The sequence below is a fragment of the Scyliorhinus canicula genome, chromosome 23, assembly GCF_902713615.1.
Source record: "Scyliorhinus canicula chromosome 23, sScyCan1.1, whole genome shotgun sequence".
Taxonomy (NCBI): Eukaryota; Metazoa; Chordata; class Chondrichthyes; order Carcharhiniformes; family Scyliorhinidae; genus Scyliorhinus; species Scyliorhinus canicula.
Genome location: NC_052168.1, coordinates 21,338,332 through 21,363,637, shown reverse-complemented (window position 1 = coordinate 21,363,637; position 25,306 = coordinate 21,338,332). Strand labels below are relative to the sequence as shown.

Here is a 25,306-nt window from a genome sequence, read left to right as displayed (position 1 = left end):
AGAAGGCATAGGGCATGCTTGCCTTCATCGGATGGGGTATTGAGTACAAGAGTCGGCAGGTCATGTTACAGTTGTATAGGACTTTGATTAGGCCACATTTGGAATACTGCGTGCAGTTCTGGTCGCCACATTACCAGAAGGATGTAGATGCTTTAGAGAGGGTGCAGAGGAGGTTCACCAGGATGTTGCCTGGTATGGAGGGTGCTAGCTATGAAGAAAGGTTGAGTAGATTAGGATTGCTTTTGTTGGAAAGACGAAGGTTGAGGGGGGGACCTGACTGAGGTATACAAAATTATGAGAGGTATGGACAGGGTGGATAGCAACAAGCTTTTTCCAAGAGTGGGGGTGTCAGTTACAAGGGGTCACGATTTCAAGGTGAGAGGGGAAAAGTTTAAGGGAGATGTGCGTGGAAATTTTTTTTACGCAGAGGGTGGTGGGTGCCTGGAACGCTTTGCCAGCGGAGGTGGTAGAGGCGGGCACGATAGCATCATTTAAGAGGCATCTAGACAGATATATGAACGGGCGGGGAACAGAGGGAAGTAGATCCTTGGAAAATAGGTTTAGACAGGTTTGGATCGGCGCAGGCTGGGAGGGCCGAAGGGCCTGTTCCTGTGCTGTAATTTTCTTTGTTCTTAACTCTGTTCCTTGAAATTGCATTGCGATTTATGAATTTTCCCACATCCTGTTGTCTAAATCAGCTTGAAAACGCCCAAGGGTTCTGCATCATCACTGGGTTGACAAAGTGACGAGGAGTGACTCACCCTCAATTTAAATTCGTGCCTTTCCTCCAGCGTCATTGTGTCGGCCTTTGCAATGACAGGAATAATGTTCATTATTTTCCCCAGCCGCTTCATAAACTCGACATCTAAGGGCCGCAGCCTGGAAGGAGAGATACATGAGTCAGGTACTCGTGGGGTTAGAGGATGAGGAAGCGTTTGTTGAGGAGGCTTTGGCTTTGTTCCGGGGGAGTGACCCCTCATTGAGCTTCATCGTAACGATTGGCTGTGCCTGGGAGCCCAGACACCAGTCCATGGAAACTAGAATCATCAAATCATAGAATTCCTACAGTGCAGAAGGAGGCCATTCAGCCCATCGAGTCTGCACCGACCCTTCGAAAGAGCACCCTACCTAGGCCCAACACTCCGCCCCATCCCAGTAACTGCACCTAACTTTTGGACACTAGGGGGCAATTTATCATGGCCAGTCCACCTAACCTGCACATCTTTGGACTGTGGGAGGAAACCGGAGCACCCGGAGGAAACCCACGCACACACGGGGAGAACGTGCAGACTCCGCACAGACAGTGATCCAGCGGGGAATCGAACCTGGGACCCTGGCGCTGTGAGGCAGTAGTGCTAACCACCGTGCCGCCCATCGCTGGAGGTGCAGTGGGCTGAAAGACATTAAACTGAGACCCATCAAGCCATTGCCAAATTCATCCTGCTCTGAAGGACCCCTGACCACCAGGAAAGCCGCTGGTCATGGCTCGGGTGGCTTGCAGTCCAGGCTCGATCATTCCTGAATTAATGCTTCACTCCCCTGATCTCCACATTCTGTTGGGGCAGAATCTCGTGGATCAGTCCTGCAGCCTCTCGAAAGTCTCAGTCCCTCTAATGCGGACTCCAAAATTACACGCAACATTCTAACCGGGGTCTTTCTGCGGGATTATCACAACCTCTTGGCCTATCCTGTGATAAAACCTAGCAGCCCATCAGCTCTGTTCAGGCCCTTATTGGGTGGAGGAGAGAGAGTGCTGATAGGTTCAGCACAAAGAGTGTTTAATACGTACGAGTGGCCAGTGGGTGAGATGAAATACAAACAACAATGCACCCGGGTGTCAGGAATCCGCTTCTTCCTCGAGATATTCGCCTCCTCTTTCAGGAATTTTTCATACTGTTCGCTGATGTACTTCTCGATTGGCTCCCAGCTGCAACAGACGGAGGATATGTGAGATTCCATTGGCCAGACAGAGAAACAGTGCCCCCCCCACCCCCCCACCCCCACACTGTGAAGGGGCAACACTGACCCTGACTTTACAGTGTGGGGTCTGCTATACGTTTGTTCACATCAAATCCTTCACTTTTTTAAACAGAAGGGTTCATCCAGGGCAACACAAAAATAGTGGAGAGAGGGATTTCAGATTGCTTTGTCCAGGAACCCCACTGTGTATTGAAATATGGAATACGGGAGCAGGAGGAGGCCATTCGGCCCCTCAAGCCTGCTCCGCCATTCGTTATGATCACGGCTGATCCACAATCTCAACGTTATAGAATCAGAATCACATACAGACGAGGCCCTTCAGCCCATCAAGTCTGCACCCACCCATGAAAAACTCCTGACCTGCCAATCTCATCCTATTTACCAGCACTTGGCCCAGAGCCTGGAATGTTATGATATCATATCATAGAAGTTACAGTGCAGAAGGAGGCCATTCGGCCCATCAAGTCTGCACCAGCTCTTGGAAAGAGCACCCTACCCAAGGTCAACAACTCCACCCTATCCCCATAACCCAGTAACCCCACCCAACACTAAGGGCAATTTTGGACACTAAGGGGAATTTATCACGGCCAATCCACCTAACCTGCACATCTTTGGACTGTGGGAGGAAACCGGAGCACCCGGAGGAAACCCACGCACACACGGGGAGGATGTGCAGACTCCGCACAGGCAGTGACCCAAGCCGGGAATCGAACCTGGGACCCTGGAGCTGTGAAGCGATTGTGCTATCCACTATGCTACCGTGCTGCCCTTAACATCCTCCTCACCACTAACATTCCACCAAGATTTGTGTCACCAGCAAACTTGGAAATATTATTTCTGGTTCCCTCATCTAAATCATTGATGTATGTTGTGAATAGCTGGAGTCCAAACACTGATCCCTGTGGGACCCCACTGTCATCGCCCACCACTTTCCCATTTATTCTTACTCACTGTTTCCTCACCACGGACCAATTCTAAATCCATGTCAATGCATTACCTCCAATCCCGTGCACTTCAATTTTGCGCACTAATCTTTTATGAGGGACTTTATGTCAAAAGCTTTCCGAAAATCCAAATACACCACATCCACTGGTTCACCCTTATCTATTCTACAAGTTATGTACGTCCTCAGAAAACTCTTAGCAGGTGTGTGAAACATGATTTTCCTTTCATAGATCCATGCTGACTTTGGAGAACTCCATTGATGGGCGCGATTCAGCGACTGTGTTTCTCCAGGCGTGGATGCGGGCGCAGCGGGCGAACCGAGCGTGATCTGAACATAGGGCTCCGCGCCGGGAGCCTGGCTGATCGGACTCGCTCTGCCCGGTGCGATCTGCATCTTGCCATCACTGGGCGAAATCCTGATCTGAATATTTAAATGAGCCTAATGAACCATGCCTGTCAAAGGTCAATTTAGTACCACACAAACGTGGATCAGGCGTACCGGCACCGGGGTGGTGGGGGGGGGGGGTCTCCCAGGCAATTGGAGATGTCCGGGTGGTCGGGGGCATGGCAGTGTGGTACCCTGACACCCCTGCTGGCAACATGGACACTGCCACTCTGGCCCTCTGGCACTGCCAGGGTGCCCAGGTCGCACTGCCAGGGATTGCTTCCGGGGGATCTTTCCAAATAGAGGGGAGGGGTAAGGGGGGTTTCCCAGGGGCCTCCCCAAGGTTGGGTGTGGTGAAGGGGGGGGGGCACGGTCAATAAAGTGGGAGGGGCCTGAACAACTACACAACCATTTTAATCCCAATTCCCAGCGTTTGGCCCATAGCCGTGTCTGTCCTGGGATCACAAGGGCACATCTAAATACTTCGGAAATGTTGTGAGGGTCTCTGCCTCCACCACCCTTTCAGGCAGCGAGTTCCAGACTCCCACCACCCTCTGGGTGAAAAGGTTTTTCCTCACATCCCCTCGAAACCTCCCGTCCCCTTACCTTAAATCAGGTCCCCCTGGCCAGTGATCCGTCCACCAAGGAGAAAAGTTTCTTCCTGTCCACGTACGCCCCTCATAATTTTATACAACTCAATCATGTCCCCTCAGTCTCCTCTGCTTGAGGGAAAACAATCCCAGTCTATCCAATCAATCATCGTCGCTAAAACTCTCCAGCCCAGGCAACATCCTGGTGAATCCCCTCTGCCCCCTTCCCAGTGCTATCACATCCCTCCTATAATGTGGATTCCAGAACTGCGCACAATACTCTAGCTGTGGCCTAACCAACGTCTTACACAGTTCCAGCATAACCTCCCTGCTCTTAAACTGGCTGCCGTGGCAAATAAAGGCAAGTTTACCATCTGCCTTCTTAACCACTGTATCCACCTGCTCTGCAACCTTAAGGGACAGGTGTATATACACACCAAGGTCCCTCTGATCCTTGGTGCTTCCCAGGGTCCTGCCGTTTATCATGTATACCCTTTGCCTTGTCTGTCCTGCCCAAGTGCATCACCTCACACTTATCCGAACTGAACTGCATTTGCCACTGATCAGCCCACCTGTCCAGCCCATCCCCAACACTGATCCCTGTCCCCAACACTGATCCCTGCGGGACCCCAACACTGATCCCTGCCCCCAACACTGATCCCTGCAGGACCTCAACACTGATCCCTGTCCCCAACACTGATCCCTGTCCCCAACACTGATCCCTGCGGGACCCCAACACTGATCCCTGCCCCCAACACTGATCCCTGCGGGACCTCAACACTGATCCCTGTCCCCAACACTGATCCCTGTCCCCAACACTGATCCCTGCGGGACCCCAACACTGATCCCTGCGGGACCTCAACATTGATCCCTGCGGGACCCCAACGCTGATCCCTGCGGGACCTCAACACTGATCCCTGTGGGACCCCAACACTGATCCCTGTCCCCAACACTGATCCCTGTCCCCAACACTGATCCCTGTGGGACCCCAACACTGATCCCTGTCCCTAACACTGATCCCTGTCCCCAACACTGATCCCTGTCCCCAACACTGATCCCTGTCCCCAACACTGATCTCTGTGGGACCCCAACACTGATCCCTGTGGGACCCCAACACTGATCCCTGCGGGACCCCAACACTGATCCCTGTGGGACCCCAACACTGATCCCTGCGGGACCCCAACACTGATCCCTGCGGGACCCCAACACTGATCCCTGTGAGACCCCAACACTGATCCCTGCGGGACCCCAACTCTGATCCCTGCGGGACCCCAACACTGATCCCTGTGAGACCCCAACACTGATCCCTGTCCCCAACACTGATCCCTGTCCCCAACACTGATCCCTGCGGGACCCCAACACTGATCCCTGCGGGACCCCAACACTGATCCCTGCGGGACCCCAACACTGGTCCCTGTGGGACCTCAACACTGTTCCCTGCGGGACCCCAACACTGATCCCTGCGGGACCCCATCACTGATCCCTGTCCCCAACACTGATCCCTGTCCCCAACACTGATCCCTGTGGGACCCCAACACTGATCCCTGTCCCCAACACTGATCCCTGCGGGACCCCAACACTGGTCCCTGTGGGACCCCAACACTGATCCCTGCGGGACCCCAACACTGATCCCTGTCCCCAACACTGATCCCTGCGGGACCCCAACACTGATCCCTGTCCCCAACACTGATCCCTGCGGGACCCCAACACTGATCCCTGTCCCCAACACTGATCCCTGTCCCCAACACTGATCCCTGTCCCCAACACTGATCCCTGTCCCCAACACTGATCCCTGCGGGACCCCAACACTGATCCCTGTGGGACCCCAACACTGATCCCTGTCCCCAACACTGATCCCTGTCCCCAACACTGATCCCTGTGGGACCCCAACACTGATCCCTGCGGGACCCCAACACTGATCCCTGCGGGACCCCAACACTGATCCCTGCGGGACCCCATCACTGATCCCTGTCCCCAACACTGATCCCTGTGGGACCCCAACACTGATCCCTGTGAGACCCCAACACTGATCCCTGTCCCCAACACTGATCCCTGTCCCCAACACTGATCCTTGCGGGACCCCAACACTGATCCCTGTGGGACCCCAACACTGATCCCTGTGGGGCCCCAACACTGATCCCTGCGGGACCCCAACACTGATCCCTGTCCCCAACACTGATCCCTGCGGGACCCCAACACTGATCCCTGTGGGACCCCAACACTGATCCCCGTGGGACCCCAACACTGATCCCTGTCCCCAACACTGATCCCTGTCCCCAACACTGATCCCTGCCCCCAACACTGATCCCTGCCCCCAACACTGATCCCTGTCCCCAACACTGATCCCTGTGGGACCCCAACACTGATCCCTGTGGGACCCCAACACTGATCCCTGTGGGACCCCAACACTGACCCCTGTGGGACCCCAACACTGACCCCTGTGGGACCCCAACACTGATCCCTGCGGGACCCCAACACTGATCCCTGTGGGACCCCAACACTGATCCCTGTGGGACCCCAACACTGATCCCTGCGGGACCCCAACACTGATCCCTGTCACCAACACTAATCCCTGTCCCCAACACTGATCCCTGTCCCCAACACTGATCCCTGCGGGACCCCAACACTGATCCCTGCGGGACCCCAACACTGATCCCTGCGAGACCCCAACACTGATCCCTGTCCCCAACACTGATCCCTGTCCCCAACACTGATCCCTGCGGGACCCCAACACTGATCCCTGCGGGACCCCAACACTGGTCCCTGTGGGACCCCAACACTGTTCCCTGCGGGACCCCAACACTGATCCCTGCGGGACCCCATCACTGATCCCTGTCCCCAACACTGATCCCTGTCCCCAACACTGATCCCTGTGGGACCCCAACACTGATCCCTGCGGGACCCCAACACTGATCCCTGTCCCCAACACTGATCCCTGCGGGACCCCAACACTGGTCCCTGTGGGACCCCAACACTGATCCCTGCGGGACCCCAACACTGATCCCTGTCCCCAACACTGATCCCTGCGGGACCCCAACACTGATCCCTGTCCCCAACACTGATCCCTGCGGGACCCCAACACTGATCCCTGTCCCCAACACTGATCCCTGCGGGACCCCAACACTGATCCCTGCGGGACCCCAACACTGATCCCTGCGGGACCCCAACACTGGTCCCTGTGGGACCTCAACACTGTTCCCTGCGGGACCCCAACACTGATCCCTGCGGGACCCCATCACTGATCCCTGTCCCCAACACTGATCCCTGTCCCCAACACTGATCCCTGTGGGACCCCAACACTGATCCCTGTCCCCAACACTGATCCCTGCGGGACCCCAACACTGGTCCCTGTGGGACCCCAACACTGATCCCTGCGGGACCCCAACACTGATCCCCGCGGGACCCCAACACTGATCCCTGCGGGACCCCAACACTGATCCCTGTCCCCAACACTGATCCCTGCGGGACCCCAACACTGATCCCTGTCCCCAACACTGATCCCTGCGGGACCCCAACACTGATCCCTGTCACCAACACTAATCCCTGTCCCCAACACTGATCCCTGTCCCCAACACTGATCCCTGCGGGACCCCAACACTGATCCCTGCGGGACCCCAACACTGATCCCTGTGAGACCCCAACACTGATCCCTGTCCCCAACACTGATCCCTGTCCCCAACACTGATCCCTGCGGGACCCCAACACTGATCCCTGCGGGACCCCAACACTGGTCCCTGTGGGACCCCAACACTGTTCCCTGCGGGACCCCAACACTGATCCCTGCGGGACCCCATCACTGATCCCTGTCCCCAACACTGATCCCTGTCCCCAACACTGATCCCTGTGGGACCCCAACACTGATCCCTGCGGGACCCCAACACTGATCCCTGTCCCCAACACTGATCCCTGCGGGACCCCAACACTGATCCCTGTGGGACCCCAACACTGATCCCTGCGGGACCCCAACACTGATCCCTGTCCCCAACACTGATCCCTGCGGGACCCCAACACTGATCCCTGTCCCCAACACTGATCCCTGCGGGACCCCAACACTGATCCCTGTCCCCAACACTGATCCCTGCGGGACCCCAACACTGATCCCTGCGGGACCCCAACACTGATCCCTGCGGGACCCCAACACTGGTCCCTGTGGGACCTCAACACTGTTCCCTGCGGGACCCCAACACTGATCCCTGCGGGACCCCATCACTGATCCCTGTCCCCAACACTGATCCCTGTCCCCAACACTGATCCCTGTGGGACCCCAACACTGATCCCTGTCCCCAACACTGATCCCTGCGGGACCCCAACACTGGTCCCTGTGGGACCCCAACACTGATCCCTGCGGGACCCCAACACTGATCCCTGTCCCCAACACTGATCCCTGCGGGACCCCAACACTGATCCCTGTCCCCAACACTGATCCCTGCGGGACCCCAACACTGATCCCTGTCCCCAACACTGATCCCTGTCCCCAACACTGATCCCTGTCCCCAACACTGATCCCTGTCCCCAACACTGATCCCTGCGGGACCCCAACACTGATCCCTGTGGGACCCCAACACTGATCCCTGTCCCCAACACTGATCCCTGTCCCCAACACTGATCCCTGTGGGACCCCAACACTGATCCCTGCGGGACCCCAACACTGATCCCTGCGGGACCCCAACACTGATCCCTGCGGGACCCCAACACTGATCCCTGTCCCCAACACTGATCCCTGTGGGACCCCAACACTGATCCCTGTGAGACCCCAACACTGATCCCTGTCCCCAACACTGATCCCTGTCCCCAACACTGATCCTTGCGGGACCCCAACACTGATCCCTGTGGGACCCCAACACTGATCCCTGTGGGGCCCCAACACTGATCCCTGCGGGACCCCAACACTGATCCCTGTCCCCAACACTGATCCCTGCGGGACCCCAACACTGATCCCTGTGGGACCCCAACACTGATCCCCGTGGGACCCCAACACTGATCCCTGTCCCCAACACTGATCCCTGTCCCCAACACTGATCCCTGCCCCCAACACTGATCCCTGCCCCCAACACTGATCCCTGTCCCCAACACTGATCCCTGTGGGACCCCAACACTGATCCCTGTGGGACCCCAACACTGATCCCTGTGGGACCCCAACACTGACCCCTGTGGGACCCCAACACTGACCCCTGTGGGACCCCAACACTGATCCCTGCGGGACCCCAACACTGATCCCTGTGGGACCCCAACACTGATCCCTGTGGGACCCCAACACTGATCCCTGCGGGACCCCAACACTGATCCCTGTCACCAACACTAATCCCTGTCCCCAACACTGATCCCTGTCCCCAACACTGATCCCTGCGGGACCCCAACACTGATCCCTGCGGGACCCCAACACTGATCCCTGTGAGACCCCAACACTGATCCCTGTCCCCAACACTGATCCCTGTCCCCAACACTGATCCCTGCGGGACCCCAACACTGATCCCTGCGGGACCCCAACACTGGTCCCTGTGGGACCCCAACACTGTTCCCTGCGGGACCCCAACACTGATCCCTGCGGGACCCCATCACTGATCCCTGTCCCCAACACTGATCCCTGTCCCCAACACTGATCCCTGTGGGACCCCAACACTGATCCCTGCGGGACCCCAACACTGATCCCTGTCCCCAACACTGATCCCTGCGGGACCCCAACACTGGTCCCTGTGGGACCCCAACACTGATCCCTGCGGGACCCCAACACTGATCCCTGTCCCCAACACTGATCCCTGCGGGACCCCAACACTGATCCCTGTCCCCAACACTGATCCCTGCGGGACCCCAACACTGATCCCTGTCCCCAACAATGATCCCTGCGGGACCCCAACACTGATCCCTGCGAGACCCCAACACTGATCCCTGCGGGACCCCGACACCGATCCCTGCGGGACCCCAGTGGACACAGGTTTCCAGTCAGAAAAACACCCCTCGCCCATCCCCCTTCTGCTTCCTGCCACTCAGCCAATTCTGCATCCAATTTGCCAAATTTCCTTGGATCCCGTGGCTCTGACCTTCCCCATCTGAGACCTTATTGAACCTTGTTGAAGTCCGAGTAGACTATGTCAAATACATTGCCTCAATCTACGCACCTGGTCACCTCTTTGAAAAATTCAATCATGTTGGTCAGACATGACCTTCCCTTAACAGACCCACGCTGCCTATTCCTGATTAATCCCGGCCTCTCCAAATGTAGATTAATTCTGTCTCTCAGAATTGCTTCCAATAGTTTCCCTATCAATGAGGTTAGACTGTAGTTTCCAGGCCTATCCCCTCCTCCCTTCTTGAATAATGGAACCACATTGACTATCCTCCAGTCCTCCGGCATCTCTCCTGTGGCCAGAGAGGAATTGAAAATTATTGCCAGCCCCCCTGCTATTTCCTCCCTTGTCTCACTCAGCAGCCTGGGATGCATCCCATCTGGCCCTGGAGATTTATCGACTGTTAAGCCTGCCAGACCCCTCAGAACCTCCTCTCTGTCTGTGTTCATCTCTTTCATTTTATTACAGTCCTTCTCCCTGATTTCTACACCCACACCGACCCTCTCACAAGTGAACACTGACACAAAGTATTCATTTATAATCCGACCTACATCCTCCAGCTCCGCACTAATTAGTGTGGTCCATAATCGGCACGACTCTTTCCCGAGTTATCCTTTTACCCTTAATGCACTTCCAAAACAATTTAGGATTTTCCTTTATTTTACCGGCCAGAATCCTCTCATGTACCCTTTTTGTTCTCCTAATTTTCTTTTTTAATTCCCTCTTGCACATTCCGCTGCCTCTCAGGTTTCTGCTGTTTTGAGCCCTCGGTATCTGCCATAAGCCTCCCTTTCTCTCCCGATCCAACGCTGTACATCCCTCGGTATCCAGGGCTCACTGGATTTGTTGGTCCCACCCTGTTTCCTGATTGGAACATGTTGGCTCTGCACCCTCCCTATTTCCTTCTTGACTGCGTCCCACTGTTCTCTCACAGATTTACCGAAAAGTGTCTGCTCCCAGCACTGGACAAATCATATCTGATCTTATTAACATCAGCCTGCCCCAGTTTAGAACTTTGATCTCAGGCCCATCCTTGTCCGTTTCCATAACAATCTTCAATCTAACAGAATTATGATCACTGTCTGCAAAATGCTCCCCTTCTGATTCTTCAACCACCTGCCCAGCTTCGTTACCAAAGATTAAAATATGTATTCACGATTTGGATGTGAACATGGGGGTAACGATTGGGAAATTTGCAGACGACACAAAGATTGGCCGGGTGGGCAGTGTTGAGGATAGCTATAATCTCCAGAATGATACTGAATCCCTGAATGGGTTGTTCAGTGGGCGATAAAGAGGCAAATGGATTTTAACACGGAGATGTGTGAGGTCAGCATTTAGGGAGGTCAAACAGTTATAGGGAGTGCACAATAAATGGGAAAATACCAAGAGGGGTAGATGAAGTGAGAGATCTTGGTGTACAGGTACAAAGGTCCCTAAAGGCAGCAGTTCAAGTAGACAAGGTTGTAATTAAAGCGTATGGAAAGCTCTCCTTCATTGGCAGAAGTATAGAATATAAAAGTACGGATATAACGTTGGAATTGTATAAAACACTGGTGAGGTCACAACTGGAGTATTGTGCACAGTTCTGGTCACCACATTACAGGAAGGAGGTTATTGCTCGGGAGAGAGAGCAGAGGAGGTTCACAAGAATGTTGCCAGGGCTGGAATAGTGTAGCCAGGAGGAGCGATTGGAGAGGTTGGGGTTGTATTCTTTGGACCAGCGAAGGCTGAGGGGGGGGGCGGCTGAAGTGTACAAAATTGTGAGGGGGGTAGAGATAGACAGGAGGAACCTGCTTCCCTTGGCAGAGAGTTCAAAAGCCAGGGGTCATCGATTCAGGCTAAGTGGAAGAAGGTGTAGAGGGGACATGAGGAAGAACCTTTTTACTCAGAGGGTAGTGGGAGTCTGGAATTCGCTGCCCGAATTGGTGGGGGAGGCAGAGACCCTAAACTCTTTTAAAAAGTACCTGGATCTGCACCTTAAGTGCTGTCAGCTACAGGGCTGTGGACCGGGTGCAGGAAGGTGGGAATAGAAAGGGCACCTGGGTGTCCACGGGCTGGCACGGACAAGATGGGCCGAATGGCCTCCTTCTGCACTGTAAGGATTCTATGAACTCCATGCATCATGGGCAAAACTTTCCGACCCAACTCCCTTTCCATTAACAGAAGATTTGAGAGCACAAAGATTTTGTTCAAATTTAAAATTCATTTGTAAATAATTGACATTAGTTTCATGTATGGATGGTCGCTATTTGCTGAGAGTCGCTGAGTCAGATGTGAAGTATACTGGCACGCCTCCTGACATTGATCATTAGAGGTGGGGTTAGGGGCAGTGACCTCACTGTGGAAGGAACAATGTTGTGTTTTTTTCTGTTCACCTTTCATTGTCTGTTCATACTAATGTTCAGAGTTGTGTTCTGCAGTGTGTGGGACAGGTCTGAACTTTGCCGCATCGTTCAGCATTCCTTCCCCAGGGGCGACAACAGGGATCTCTCACCACCTATCTCGCAGAATCACAGAATGGTTACGCCACAGGAGGAGGCCACTCGACCCATCATGTCTGCACCGGCTCACGAAACGAGCATCGTGACACAGTGCTGTTCCCCTGCCTTTACCCCCCCCCCCCCGCACCCCTGCGCATTGTTTCTGTTCAAATAATCATCTAAAACCCTCTGGAAAGTCTCGATTGAACCTGCCTCCACCACACGCGCAGGCCGCGCATTCCAGGCCTCGACAGCTCGCTGTGGGATCGCGTTCTCCACCCATCGCATTGGCTTCTTTTGCGAATTACTCTGAACCTGTGCCCTCTCGCCCTCGATCCTTTTACGAGGGGGGAAAGTTTCTTCCCGTCTCCTCTGTCCAGCACACTCAGGATTTGGACAGACCAGATCCTGCTCCGAGTGTAAGAATTCAATCGGAATGCGCTCACTTCAATCTTTTCCCTGCAGGGATCCCTGTTTCTCAGACTGACACTCCAGTCTGTATTCCTGTATTTTTTAAAATCTGGGATGATTATCAGCTCTGTAACCTCAACCCTCCTGTTCTTAGCCTTTCAAATCAGTGACATTAAAGAAAACCCTTAACTGGGTTGCCCGGAGAGAGCGCTTGTTGCTCGAGAGAAGCGTCCCCAGCAACGTACCAGTTATCGTTGTTGATTTGATCTCCGAATCCTGGAGTGTCAATCACTGTCAGCTTCATTTTCACCCCTTTCTCCTCAATAACTGTAACACAGAAACAGTGAAAAAGATCAGCGTACAATTGGGAAAACTGCTCAGCGATCAGCACACGCAACAACAGAAAATGCTGGACACTTTCAGCAGGTCTGGCAGCGTCTGTCGAGAGAGAAGGGTCTTTGTCGAAGGTCCTATCGCTTTAAAAATTAGATACGGAATTTGTAAATAAAGAGCTAATAATCAGATTGTTTACCATTAGGGTGATGTGGGCCCACATCAGAGAGGTTATGGTGGGTCCAGCATTTCACCACCATAGTGAGACTCGGAATATTCCCACTGAGGCAGACGGAGCAATAAGGAGATTGGTGGAGAGTTTTCAACTGAAGAAAGATTATTTTGCCCAGTTGGATATTCAGAGGTCAGAGATTTTCTTCTATTTAAACATGAACAGATCCGACCTCCTAATTGAGCACAATCTAGCTTCAGGTTACTTGACATCAGCTGCCATGACAACAAAGTAATTAGTGCTCCATCTTCCGTCTAATGTCAATGACAACTTAGTGGGAAGTTGTGCGTGGAGTCCGAGGAGATAGGAGAGGTGCTAAATGAATATTTTTCGTCAGTATTCACGCAGGAAAAAGACAAAGTTGTCGAGGAGAATACTGAGATACAGGCGACTAGACTAGAAGGGCTTGAGGTTCATAAGGAGGAGGTGTTAGCGATTCTGGAAAGTGTGTAAATAGATAAGTCCCCTGGGCCAGATGGGATTTATCCTAAGATTCTCTGGGAAGCTAGGGAGAAGGTTGCTGAGCCTTTGGCTTTGATCTTTATGTCATCATTGTCTACAGGAATAGTGCCAGAAGACTGGAGGATAGCAAATGTTGTCCCCTTGTACAAGAAGGAGAGTAGAGATAACCCCAGTAACTATAGACCAGTGAGCCTTACTTCTGTTGTGGGAAAAGTCTTGGAAAAGTTTATAAGAGATAGGATGTATAATCATCTGGAAAGGAATAATTTGATTAGAGATAGTCAACATGGTTTTGTGAAGGGTAGGTCGTGCCTCACTAACCTCATTGAGTTCTTCGAGAAGGTGACCAAACAGGTGGATGAGGGTAAAGCAGTTGATGTGGTGTATATGGATTTCAGTAAAGCGTTTGATAAGGTTCCCCACGGTAGGCTATTGCAGACAATACAGAGGCATGGGATTCAGGGTGATTTAGCAGTTTGGATCAGAAATTGGCTAGCTGATAGAAGACAAAGGGTGGTGGTTGATGGGAAATGCTCTGACTGGTGTCCAGTTACTAGTGGTGTACCACAAGGATCTGTTTTGGGGCCGCTGCTGTTTGTCATTTTATAAATGACCTGGAGGAGGGCGTAGAAGCATGGGTGAGTAAATTTGCAGATGACACTAAAGTCGGTGGAGTTGTGGACAGTGCAGAAGGATGTTACAAGTTACAGAGGGACATAGATAAGCTGCAGAGCTGGGCTGGCAGGTGGCAAATGGAGTTTAATGCAGAAAAGTGTGAGGTGATTCATTTTGGAAGGAATAACAGGAAGACAGAGTACTGGGCTAATGGTAAGATTCTTGGTAGTGTGGACGAGCAGAGAGATCTAGGTGTCCATGTCCATAGCTCCCTGAAAGTTGCCACCCAGGTTGATAGGGTTGTTAAGAAGGCGTACGGTGTGTTAGCTTTTATTGGTAGAGGAGTTGAGTTTCGGAGCCATGAGGTTATGTTGCAGGTGTACAAAACTCTGGTGCGGCCGCATTTGGAGTATTGTGTGCAGTTCTGGTCGCCGCATTATAGGAAGGATGTGGAAGCATTGGAAAGGGTACAGAGGAGATTTACCAGAATGTTGCCTGGTATGGAGGGAAGATCATATGAGGAAAGGCTGAAGGACTTGAGGCTGTTTTCGTTAGAGAGAAGAAGGTTAAGAGGGGACTTAATTGAGGCAAGATGATCAGAGGATTAAATAGGGTGGACATCGAGAGCCTTTTTCCTTGGATGGTGATGTCTAGCATGAGGGGACATAGCTTTAAATTGAGGGGAGATAGATATAGGACAGATGTCAGAGGTAGGTTCTTTACTCAGAGAGTAGTAAGGGCGTGGAATGCCCTGCCTGCAACAGTAGTGGACTCGCCAACACTAAACGCATTCAAATGGTCATTGGATAGACATATGGACGATAAGGGAATAGTGTAGAGGAACTTTAGAACATAGAACGATACAGCGCAGTACAGGCCCTTCGGCCCTCGATGTTGCACCGACATGGAAAAAATCTAAAGGCCATCTAACCTACACTATGCCCTTATCATCCATATGCTTATCCAATAAATTTTTAAATGCCCTCAATGTTGGCGTGTTCACTACTGTTGCAGGTAGGGCATTCCACGGCCTCACCACTCTTTGCGTAAAAAACCCACCTCTGACGTCTGTCCTGTATCTATTACCCCTCAATTTAAGGCTATGTCCCCTCGTGCTAGCCACCTCCATCCGCGGGAGAAGACTCTCGCTGTCCACCCTATCTAACCCTCTGATCATTTTGTATGCCTCTATTAAGTCACCTCTTAACCTTCTTCCCTCTAACGAAAACAACCTCAAGTCCATCAGCCTTTCCTCATAAGATTTTCCCTCCATACCAGGCAACATCCTGGTAAATCTCCTCTGCACCCGTTCCAAGGCTTCCACGTTCTTCCTATAATGAGGCGACCAGAACTGTACGCAATACTCCAAATGCGGCCGTACTAAAGTTTTGTACAACTGCAACATGACCTCATGGCTCCGGAACTCAATCCCTCTACCAATAAAGGCCAACACACCATAGGCCTTCTTCACAACCCTATCAACCTGGGTGGCAACTTTCAGGGATCTATGTACATGGACACCGAGATCCCTCTGCTCATCCACACTACCAAGAATTTTACCATTAGCCAAATATTCCGCATTTCTGTTATTCTTTCCAAAGTGAATCACCTCACACTTCTCCACATTAAACTCCATTTGCCACCTCTCAGCCCAGCTCTGCAGCTTATCTATGTCCCTCTGTAACCTGCAACATCCTTCCGCACTGTCTACAACTCCACCGACTTTAGTGTCGTCTGCAAATTTACTCACCCATCCTTCTGCGCCCTCCTCTAGGTCATTTATAAAAATGACAAACAGCAACGGCCCCAGAACAGATCCTTGTGGTACGCCACTCGTAACTGAACTCCATTCTGAACATTTCCCATCAACTACCACTCTCTGTCTTCTTTCAACTAGCCAATTTCTGATCCACATCTCTAAATCACCCTCAATCCCCAGCCTCCGTATTTTCTGCAATAGCCGACCGTGGGTAACCTTATCAAACGCTTTACTGAAATCCATATACACCACATCAACTGCTCTACCCTCGTCTACCTGTTCAGTCACCTTCTCAAAGAACTCGATAAGGTTTGTGAGGCATGACCTACCCTTCACAAAACCATGCTGACTGTCCCTAATCATATTATTCCTATCTAGATGATTATAAATCGTATCTTTTATAATCCTCTCCAAGACTTTACCCACCACAGACGTTAGGCTCACCGGCCTATAGTTACCGGGGTTATCTCTACTCCCCTTCTTGAACAAAGGGACCACATTTGCTATCCTCCAGTCCTCTGGCACTATTCCTGTAGCCAATGATGACCTAAAAATCAAAGCCAAAGGCTCAGCAATCTCTTCCCTGGCTTCCCAGAGAATCCTAGGATAAATCCCATCCGGCCCCGGGGACTTATCTATTTTCACCTTGTCCAGAATTGCCAACACTTCTTCCCTACGCACCTCAATGCCATCTATTCTAATAGCCTGGGTCTCAGCATTCTCCTCCACAATATTATCTTTTTCTTGAGTGAATACTGATGCAAAGTATTCATTTAGTATCTCGCTTATCTCCTCAGCCTCCACACACAACTTCCCACCACTGTCCTTGACTGGCCCTACTCTTACCCTAGTCATTCTTTTATTCCTGACATACCTATAGAAAGCTTTTGGGTTTTCCTTGATCCTACCTGCCAAAGACTTCTCATGTCCCCTCCTTGCTCGTCTCAGCTCTCTCTTTAGATCCTTCCTCGCTTCCTTGTAACTATCAAGTGCCCCAACTGAAACTTCACGCCTCATCTTCACATAGGCCTCCTTCTTCCTCTTAACAAGAGATTCCACTTCTTTGGTAAACCACGGTTCCCTCGCTCTACCCCTTCCTCCCTGCCTGACTGGTACGTACTTATCAAGAACACGCAATAGCTGTTCCTTGAACAAGCTCCACATATCCAGTGTGCCCAACCCTTGCAGCCTACTTCTCCAACCAACACATCCTAAGTCATGTCTAATGGCTTTAGAGGGGTTTCACAGGACGGCGCAACATCGAGGGCCGAAGGGCCTGTACTGCGCTGTAATGTTCTATGTTCTATGACTCTGTATTCACTGAACCAGGTTAAAACTGTGGCATCTTACATACAATAACACAGGCTGGAGTGTGTTACACACACAATAACACAGGCTGGAGTGTGTTACACACACAATAACACAGGCTGGAGTGTGTTACACACACAATAACACAGGCTGGAGTGTGTTACACAATAACACAGGCTGGAGTGTGTTACACACACAATAACACAGGCTGGAGTGTGTTATACACACAATAACACAGGCTGGAGTGTGTTACACACACAATAACACAGGCTGGAGTGTGTTACACACACAATAACACAGGCTGGAGTGTGTTACACACACAATAACACAGGCTGGAGTGTGTTACACAATAACACAGGCTGGAGTGTGTTACACACACAATAACACAGGCTGGAGTGTGTTATACACACAATAACACAGGCTGGAGTGTGTTACACACACAATAACACAGGCTGGAGTGTGTTATACACACAATAACACAGGCTGGAGTGTGTTACACACACAATAACACAGGCTGCAGTGTGTTACACAATAACACAGGCTGGAGTGTGTTACACAATAACACAGGCTGGAGTGTGTTACACAATAACACAGGCTGGAGTATGTTACACAATAACACAGGCTGGAGTGTGTTACACAATAACACAGGCTGGAGTGTGTTACACAATAACACAGGCTGGAGTGTGTTACAGACACAATAACACAGGCTGGAGTGTGTTACACAATAACACAGGCTGGAGTGTGTTACACAATAACACAGGCTGGAGTGTGTTACACACAGTTCTTGACCAGGGGCTGGCTGACCGGGGGCTGGTTTAGCACACTGGGCTAAATAGCTGGCTTTGAAAGCAGACCAAGGCAGGCCAGCAGCACGGTTCAATTCCTGCACCAGCCTCCTCGAACAGGCGCCAGAATGTGGTGACTAGGGGCTTTTCACAGTAACTTTATTGAAGCCTACTCGTGACAATAAGCGGTTTTCATTTCATTTTTATTTCATTACCCACACAGTAAACCAGACTGGAGTGTGTTGCACACACAGTAACACAGGCTGCAGTGTTGACACAGTGCCTGTCATTGAGGTGGTGCCTCCTGCTGACCACTCGATCACCCAAAAGAGCGGTGAACCTCTGGCAGGGGTACGAAGATCTGGGAGGACCTAAATTTTTTGATGGAATCTCTTTGCCCCCATTGCCTCTGTTTACATTTTGTAAGAGTTTATTAAATTTTCTTAAATAATTTAATTGGTGACAGAAATGCCGGTCAGGGGGGTAAAGTGCTGCCCCTGTGAGATGTGGGAAATCCATGACGCTTCCAGCGTTCCGGTCGAATACCTCTGCAGCAAGTGTAACCAATGGCAGCTCCACACGACTGCATGGTTCGGTTGGAGCAGCAGTTGGATGCTCATAGGTGCATGCAGGTGGCGGTATACCGTTTTGGATACTGTTGGGGGGGATAGCCTATCAGGGGAAAACAACAGCAGCATGAACAGTGGCACCATGGTTGGCTCTGTTGCTCAGCAGGGGAGGGCAAAGTGCAGGAGAGCAATAGTTAACGGGGACTCTATAGTAAGGGGCACAGATAGTTGCTTCTGTGGAAGTGAAAGAGACTCCAGGATGGTGTGTTGCCTTCCTGGTGCCAGGGTCAAGGATATCTCTGAACAGAGAAAGCATTCTGAAGGGGGAGAGTGAACAGCCAGACGGCGTGATACATATAGGTACAAACGACATTGGCAGGAGGAGTGATGATGTCCTGCAGGAGAAATTTAGGGCTTTAGGTAGAAAATTAAAAATCAGGACCTCTAGGGTTGTAACCTGAGGATTACTCCCTGTGCCATGTGCCAATAAGGCTAGAAATAGGAAGATAGAGCGGCTAAACACATGGTTAACAGCTAGTGTAGGAGGGAGGGTTTCAGATTTCTGGACCATTGGGAGCTCTTTCTGGGCAGGTGAGGCCCGGGTTGCATCTAAACTGGAGGGACATAAATATTCTGGCCGGGACGTTTGCCCGTGTCACACGGTGGATTTAAACTAGTTTGGCAGGGGGATGGGAACAAGAGCAAAGGTGGGTTAACTGATGGCGAACGAGAGAGTAGTTCAGAGTCCGAGGAAGAGTAGGCAGGGTGTGGTTGCTGGTCAACAAGCGTCTCGTGGACTGAAGTGCATTTGTTTCATTGCAAGAAGTGTAACAGGGAAGGCAAGTGAACTTCGAGCTTGGATCAGTAACCCCACCTGACCTTTTTTGGGCACTAAGGGCAATTTAGCACGGCCAGTGCACCTAACCCGCATATCCTAGCACCGTGGGAACGCGGGGGAAACCCACACAGGCACAGGGAGAAAGTACAAACTCCACACAGTCACCCAAATTAGAATTGAACATGGGTCCTCCCTGGCGCTGTGAGGCAGCAGAGCCAATCACTGATCTGATTTGATTTGATTTTGATTTGATTTATTGTCACATACACCGGAGTACAGTGAAAAGTATTTTTCTGCTGCCAAGGGAACGTACTCAGTACGTACATAGTAGACAAAGAGAATAATCAACAGAGAACATTGACAGCACGGTAGCATTGTGGACAGCACAATCGCTTCACAGCTCCAGGGTCCCAGGTTCGATTCCCGGCTGGGTCACTGTCTGTGAGGAGTCTGCACGTCCTCCCCGTGTGTGCGTGGGTTTCCTCCGGGTGCTCCGGTTTCCTCCCACAGTCCAAAGATGTGCAAGTTAGGTGGATTGGACATGATAAATTGCCCTTAGTGTCCAAAATTGCTCTTAGTGTTGTGTGGGGTTACTGGGTTATGGGGATAGGGTGGCGGTGTTGACCTTGGGTAGGGTGCTCTTTCCAGGAGCCGGTGCAGACTCGATGGGCCGAGTGGCCTCCTTCTGCACTGTAAATTCTATGATCAACAAACAGTGACTGGTTACAGTGCAGAACAAGGGGCCAAACAAAGCAAATACATGAGTAAGAGCAGCATAGGGCATTGTGAATAGTGTTCTTACAGGGAACAGGAGGAGGAGTCGTTGAGGAGTCTTGTAGCTGTGAGGAGCCATTTGTCACGGAGCCTGTGCATAGGTCAGAACAAATATCACAGCTGTACTGTGGGAGGACACCTTGGAGGGCTTATAGAGCAAGGCAATATGGGTAGAGCTCAGGAATAGGAAGGGTGAGGGCAACGCGTTGGTGCAATGGTTAGCACTGCTGCCTCACGGCGCTGAGGTCCCAGGTTCTATTCCGGCCCTGGGTCACTGTCCGTGTGGAGTTTGCACATTCTCGGTGGGTTTCGCCCCCACAACTCAAAGATGTGCAGGGTAGGTGGATTGGCCACGCTAAATTGCCTCTTAATTGGAAAAAATGAATTGGGTACTCTAAATTTAAAAAAACAAAAGGAATAGGAAGGGTGCAGTCACAATGTTGGGGGTTTACTACAGGCCTCCCAACAGCCAGCGGGAGATAGAGGAGCAGATAGGTAGACAGATTTTGGAAAGGAGTAAAAGCAACAGGGTTGTGATGGGAGACTTCAACTTCCCCAATATTGACTGGGACTCACTTAGTGCTAGGGGCCTGGACGGGGCAGAGTTTGTAAGGAGCATCCAGGATGGCTTCTTGAAATAGTATGTAGATAGTCCAACAAGGGAACCTTGGACCTGGGGCAGCATGGTAACACAGTGGTTAGCACTGTTGCTTCACATCGCCAGGAACCCGGGTTCGATTCCTGGCTTGGGTCACTGTGTGGAGTCTCCATGTTCTCCCCATGTCTGCGTTGGGTTTCCTCCGGGTGCTCTGGTTTCCTATCACAGTCCAGGTTAGGTGGATTGGCTGTGCTAAATTTCCCCGCAGTGTCCAAAAGTTAGGTGCAGTTGCTGGGTTATGGGGATAGGGTAGAGGTGTGGGCTCAGGTAGGCTGCTCTTTCAGGGGCTGGTGCAGAACCGATGGGCCAAATGGCATCCTTCAGAACTGTAAATTCTATGACCTGGTATTGGGGAATGAGCCTGGCCAGGTGGGTGATGTTTCAGAAGGGGGGCAGTTCGGGAAGAGTGATTCAGTCAGTTTAAAGGTACTGATGGATAAAGATAAAGAGTAGTCCTCAGGTGAATGGGCTAAATTGGGGGAAGGCTAATTATAACAATATTAGGCAGGAACTGAAGAACCTCGATTGGGGGCAGATGTTTGAGGGCAAATCAACATCTGGTATGTGGGAGGAATTCAAGTGTGAGTTTTTAAAAATAAATTTCGAGCGCCCAATTATTTTTTCCCAATTAAGGAGAAATTTAATTTGGCCAATTCACCTTCCCTGCACACCTTTGGGTTGTGGGGATGAGACCCTTGCAGACATGGGGAGAATGTACAAACTCCAAACGGACAGTGACCCGGGGCCGGGATCGAACCCGGGTAGCAGTGCTAACCATTGCACCAGCGTGCTGCCTCTTTCAAGTGTAAGTTGGTAGGAATTCAGGACCTGCACGTTCCTGGAAGGATGAAGGATAAGTATGGCAAGTTTTGGGAACAAAGGACAAAAAGAACAAAGAAAAGTACAGCACAGGAACAGGGCCTTCGGCCCTCCAAGCCTGTGCCGACCATGCTGCCCGTCTAAACTAAAATCTTCTACACTTCCGGGGTCCATATCCCTCTATTCCAATCCTATTCATGTATTTGTCAAGATGCCCCTGTGACTAGTCAAATTCCACAGGGACAATGAGTCTGGGGAAGAACAGCGGGGCCCTGGGAGTAGGACCCCGGGAAGTGTGGACCCCGGAGCTGAATATTGTGTTTGGTGCCTGTAATCTCACTGTTTATGTGAAGTCACACGGGATCAGGGTGAGCTGGCAAGATGGATACAGAACTGGCTAGGTCATAGAAGACAGAGAGTAGAAATGGAAGGGAGTTTTTCTGATTGGAGGGCTGTGACGAGTAAAATTCCACAGGGATCAGTGCCGGGACCTTTGCTGTTTGTAGTATATGTAAATGATTTCGAGGAATATGTGGCTGGTCTGATTAGTAAGTTTGCAGATGACACAAAGGTTGGTGGAATTGCGGATAGCGATGAGGACTGTCAGAGGACACAGCAGGATATAGATCAGTTGGAGACTTGGGCGGAGAAATGTGACATTTTGGAAGGTCTAATACAGATGGGAAATATATAGTAAATGGCAGAACCCTTAGGAGTATTGATAGGCAGAGGGATCTGGGTGTACAAGTACACAGGTCACTGACAAAGGCAGCGCAGGTAGAGGAGGTAGTCAAGAAGGCATACGGCATGCTTGCCTTCACTGGCCGGGGCATTGAGTATAAGAATTGGCAAGTCATGTTGCAGCTGTATAGAACCTTAGTTAGGCCACACTTGGAGTATAGTGTTCAATTCTGGTCGCCACACGACCAGAAGGATGTGGAGGCTTTAGAGAGGGTGCAGAAGAGATTTACCAGGATGTTGCCTGGTATGGAGGGCATTAGCTATGAGGAGAGGTTGGATAAACTCGGTTTGTTCTGACTGGAATGACGGAGGTTGAGGGGCGACCTGATAGAGGGCTACAAAATTATGAGGGGCATAGACAGAGTGGATAGTCAGAAGCTTTTTCCCAGACTGGAAGAGTCAATTACTAGGGGGCATAGGTTTAAGATGTGAGGGGCAAGGTTTAGAGGAGATGTACGAGGTAAGTTTTTTACACAGAGGGTAGTGGGTGCCTGGAACTCGCTGCCGGAGGAAGGGGTGGAAGCAGGGACGATAGTGACATTTAAGGGGCATCTTGACAAATACATGAATAGGATGGGAATAGAGGGATACGGACCCCGGAAGGCTTTAGTTCAGACGGACAGAACGGTTGGCGCAGGCTTGGGGGGGGGGGGGGGGGGGGGGGGGGGGAGGCAAATAGTCTGTTCCTGTGCTGTAATTTTCTTTGTACTTTGTTCTGTGTATAGTTTTTGGGGTTTTTTGTAATAATGGACTTGAGGGAGGGATGAGGTAGTGCGACCCTCTGAGGGGGGGGGGGGGGGGGGGGGGGGGGCTCCACAGATCATGTTACCAGCTCAGGGCCAATCACGCGGGAGTGCACGAACCCTGGCCAATGGGGAGTGTGCGCGGGGCCCTGGGAGTAGCACCCCGGGAAGTGTAGACCCTGGAGCTGAATATTGTGTTTGGTGCCTTGGTAATCTCACCGTCTTTGCCGTTCATCAATAAACCCCTGTGGAAGCCTCTAGTGTCTGGAGCGGGTAACCGTAGAAACTGCCCAAATTAATTATTACAGTTGCAGATTGTTGAGGAGAAAGCACCAGGGATTTGCTGCATTTTCAATACAAAGTCAGCTGTCTTCTCAGGCTGAGAGCTCAAAATACCAACACGCTCATTTGCGAGCTTTAAAGATTATGATTTTATCGTGATTTCTGAACCAGACCTGGTTAATCATTTGAAGGAAGGTTTTACCCCTGGCTTCCCAGAAAGAGGAATTTTTCACCTTACCTCTGAGATGCTGCATCATTAAGGGTTAATGATAATTTCAATTTTAGTTGATACTTTCTGCCTGAAACATTGAGAGAAGGAAACTGGACGGTATACAAGTGACCTCACCGTGACCCACTGTCCGAATCTCCACAGTTTTGGGGACTTTCTCGCCTCGGTTTCTTCCGCAAGACTTGCGACTGACTTGGGATTTGAACAAGGTGTTCACCAGTGTTGACTTGCCCAAGCCGCTCTGACCTGGAAAATAGAGGCGAGGAGATGAGTATTTTTTAATTGAAATAAAACAGCGAATTGGAAATAAATTTCCATTCCGAGAGGTGGATGGTGGTGCATTTCTGTCACAGGCTTGTCTTTCTATAAAGCCATGATGTGGAGATGGACTAGGGTGAGCACAGTAAGAAGTCTTACACACCAGGTTAAAGTCCAACAGGTTTAGAACATAGAACATAGAACAGTACAGCACAGAACAGGCCCTTCAGCCCTCAATGTTATGCCGAGCCATGATCACCCTACTCAAACCCACGTATCCACCCTATACCCGTAACCCAACAACCCCCCCTTAACCTTACTTTTATTTGGACACTACGGGCAATTTAGCATGGCCAATCCACCTAACCCGCACATCTTTGGACTGTGGGAGGAAACCGGAGCACCCGGAGGAAACCCACGCACACAGGGGGAGGACGTGCAGACTCCACACAGACAGTGACCCAGCCGGGAATCGAACCTGGGACCCTGGAGCTGTGAAGCATTTATGCACCATGCTACCCTGCTGCCCCAAGGTTTGTTTCAAATCACTAGCTTACGGTGCACAGCTCCTTCCTCAGGTGAATGGAGAGGTGGGTTCCAGAAACATATCACAGACAAAGTCAAAGATGCAAGACGATACTTTGAATGCGAGTCTTTGCAGATAATTAAGTCTTTACAGTCCAGGTGGAGTACCGGGAGAGAGGGATAATCACAGGTTAAAGAGTTGTGAATTGTCTCCAGCCAGGACAGTCGGTAGGATTTCACAAGTCCAGGCCAGGTGGTGGGGGGTAAATGTAATGCTACATGAATCCAAGGTCCCGGTACATCTTGCAAAGGTCATCCCCACATCCCCTCGCTTTCAAACAACCGTGCAACCTCAAACAAACCATTGTTTGCAGCAAACTACCCAGCCTTCAGAACAGCGACCTCGACACCACACAACCCTACCAGGGCAATCTCTGCAGGATGTGCCAGATCATCGCCATGAATACCACCATTACACGTGAGAACACCACCCACCAGGTACGTGGTACATACTCGT

At 51.2% G+C, this 25,306-nt stretch overlaps 1 protein-coding gene across 2 annotated transcripts in view; it reads right to left on the bottom strand.

Annotated features, from left to right (window-relative positions):
• Positions 1-25,306, bottom strand: part of sept3 (septin 3) — a 75,128-nt gene that overhangs the window by 27,594 nt on the left and 22,228 nt on the right. For both annotated transcript variants that reach the window (XM_038783858.1, XM_038783857.1), the window contains exons 3-6: positions 24,124-24,252; positions 13,105-13,186; positions 1,790-1,927; positions 762-879 (exon numbers count right to left, since the gene is read on the bottom strand). In XM_038783858.1, the coding sequence (XP_038639786.1) occupies positions 762-879; positions 1,790-1,927; positions 13,105-13,186; positions 24,124-24,252 (467 nt within the window). The remainder of the gene's footprint in view (positions 1-761; positions 880-1,789; positions 1,928-13,104; positions 13,187-24,123; positions 24,253-25,306) is intronic.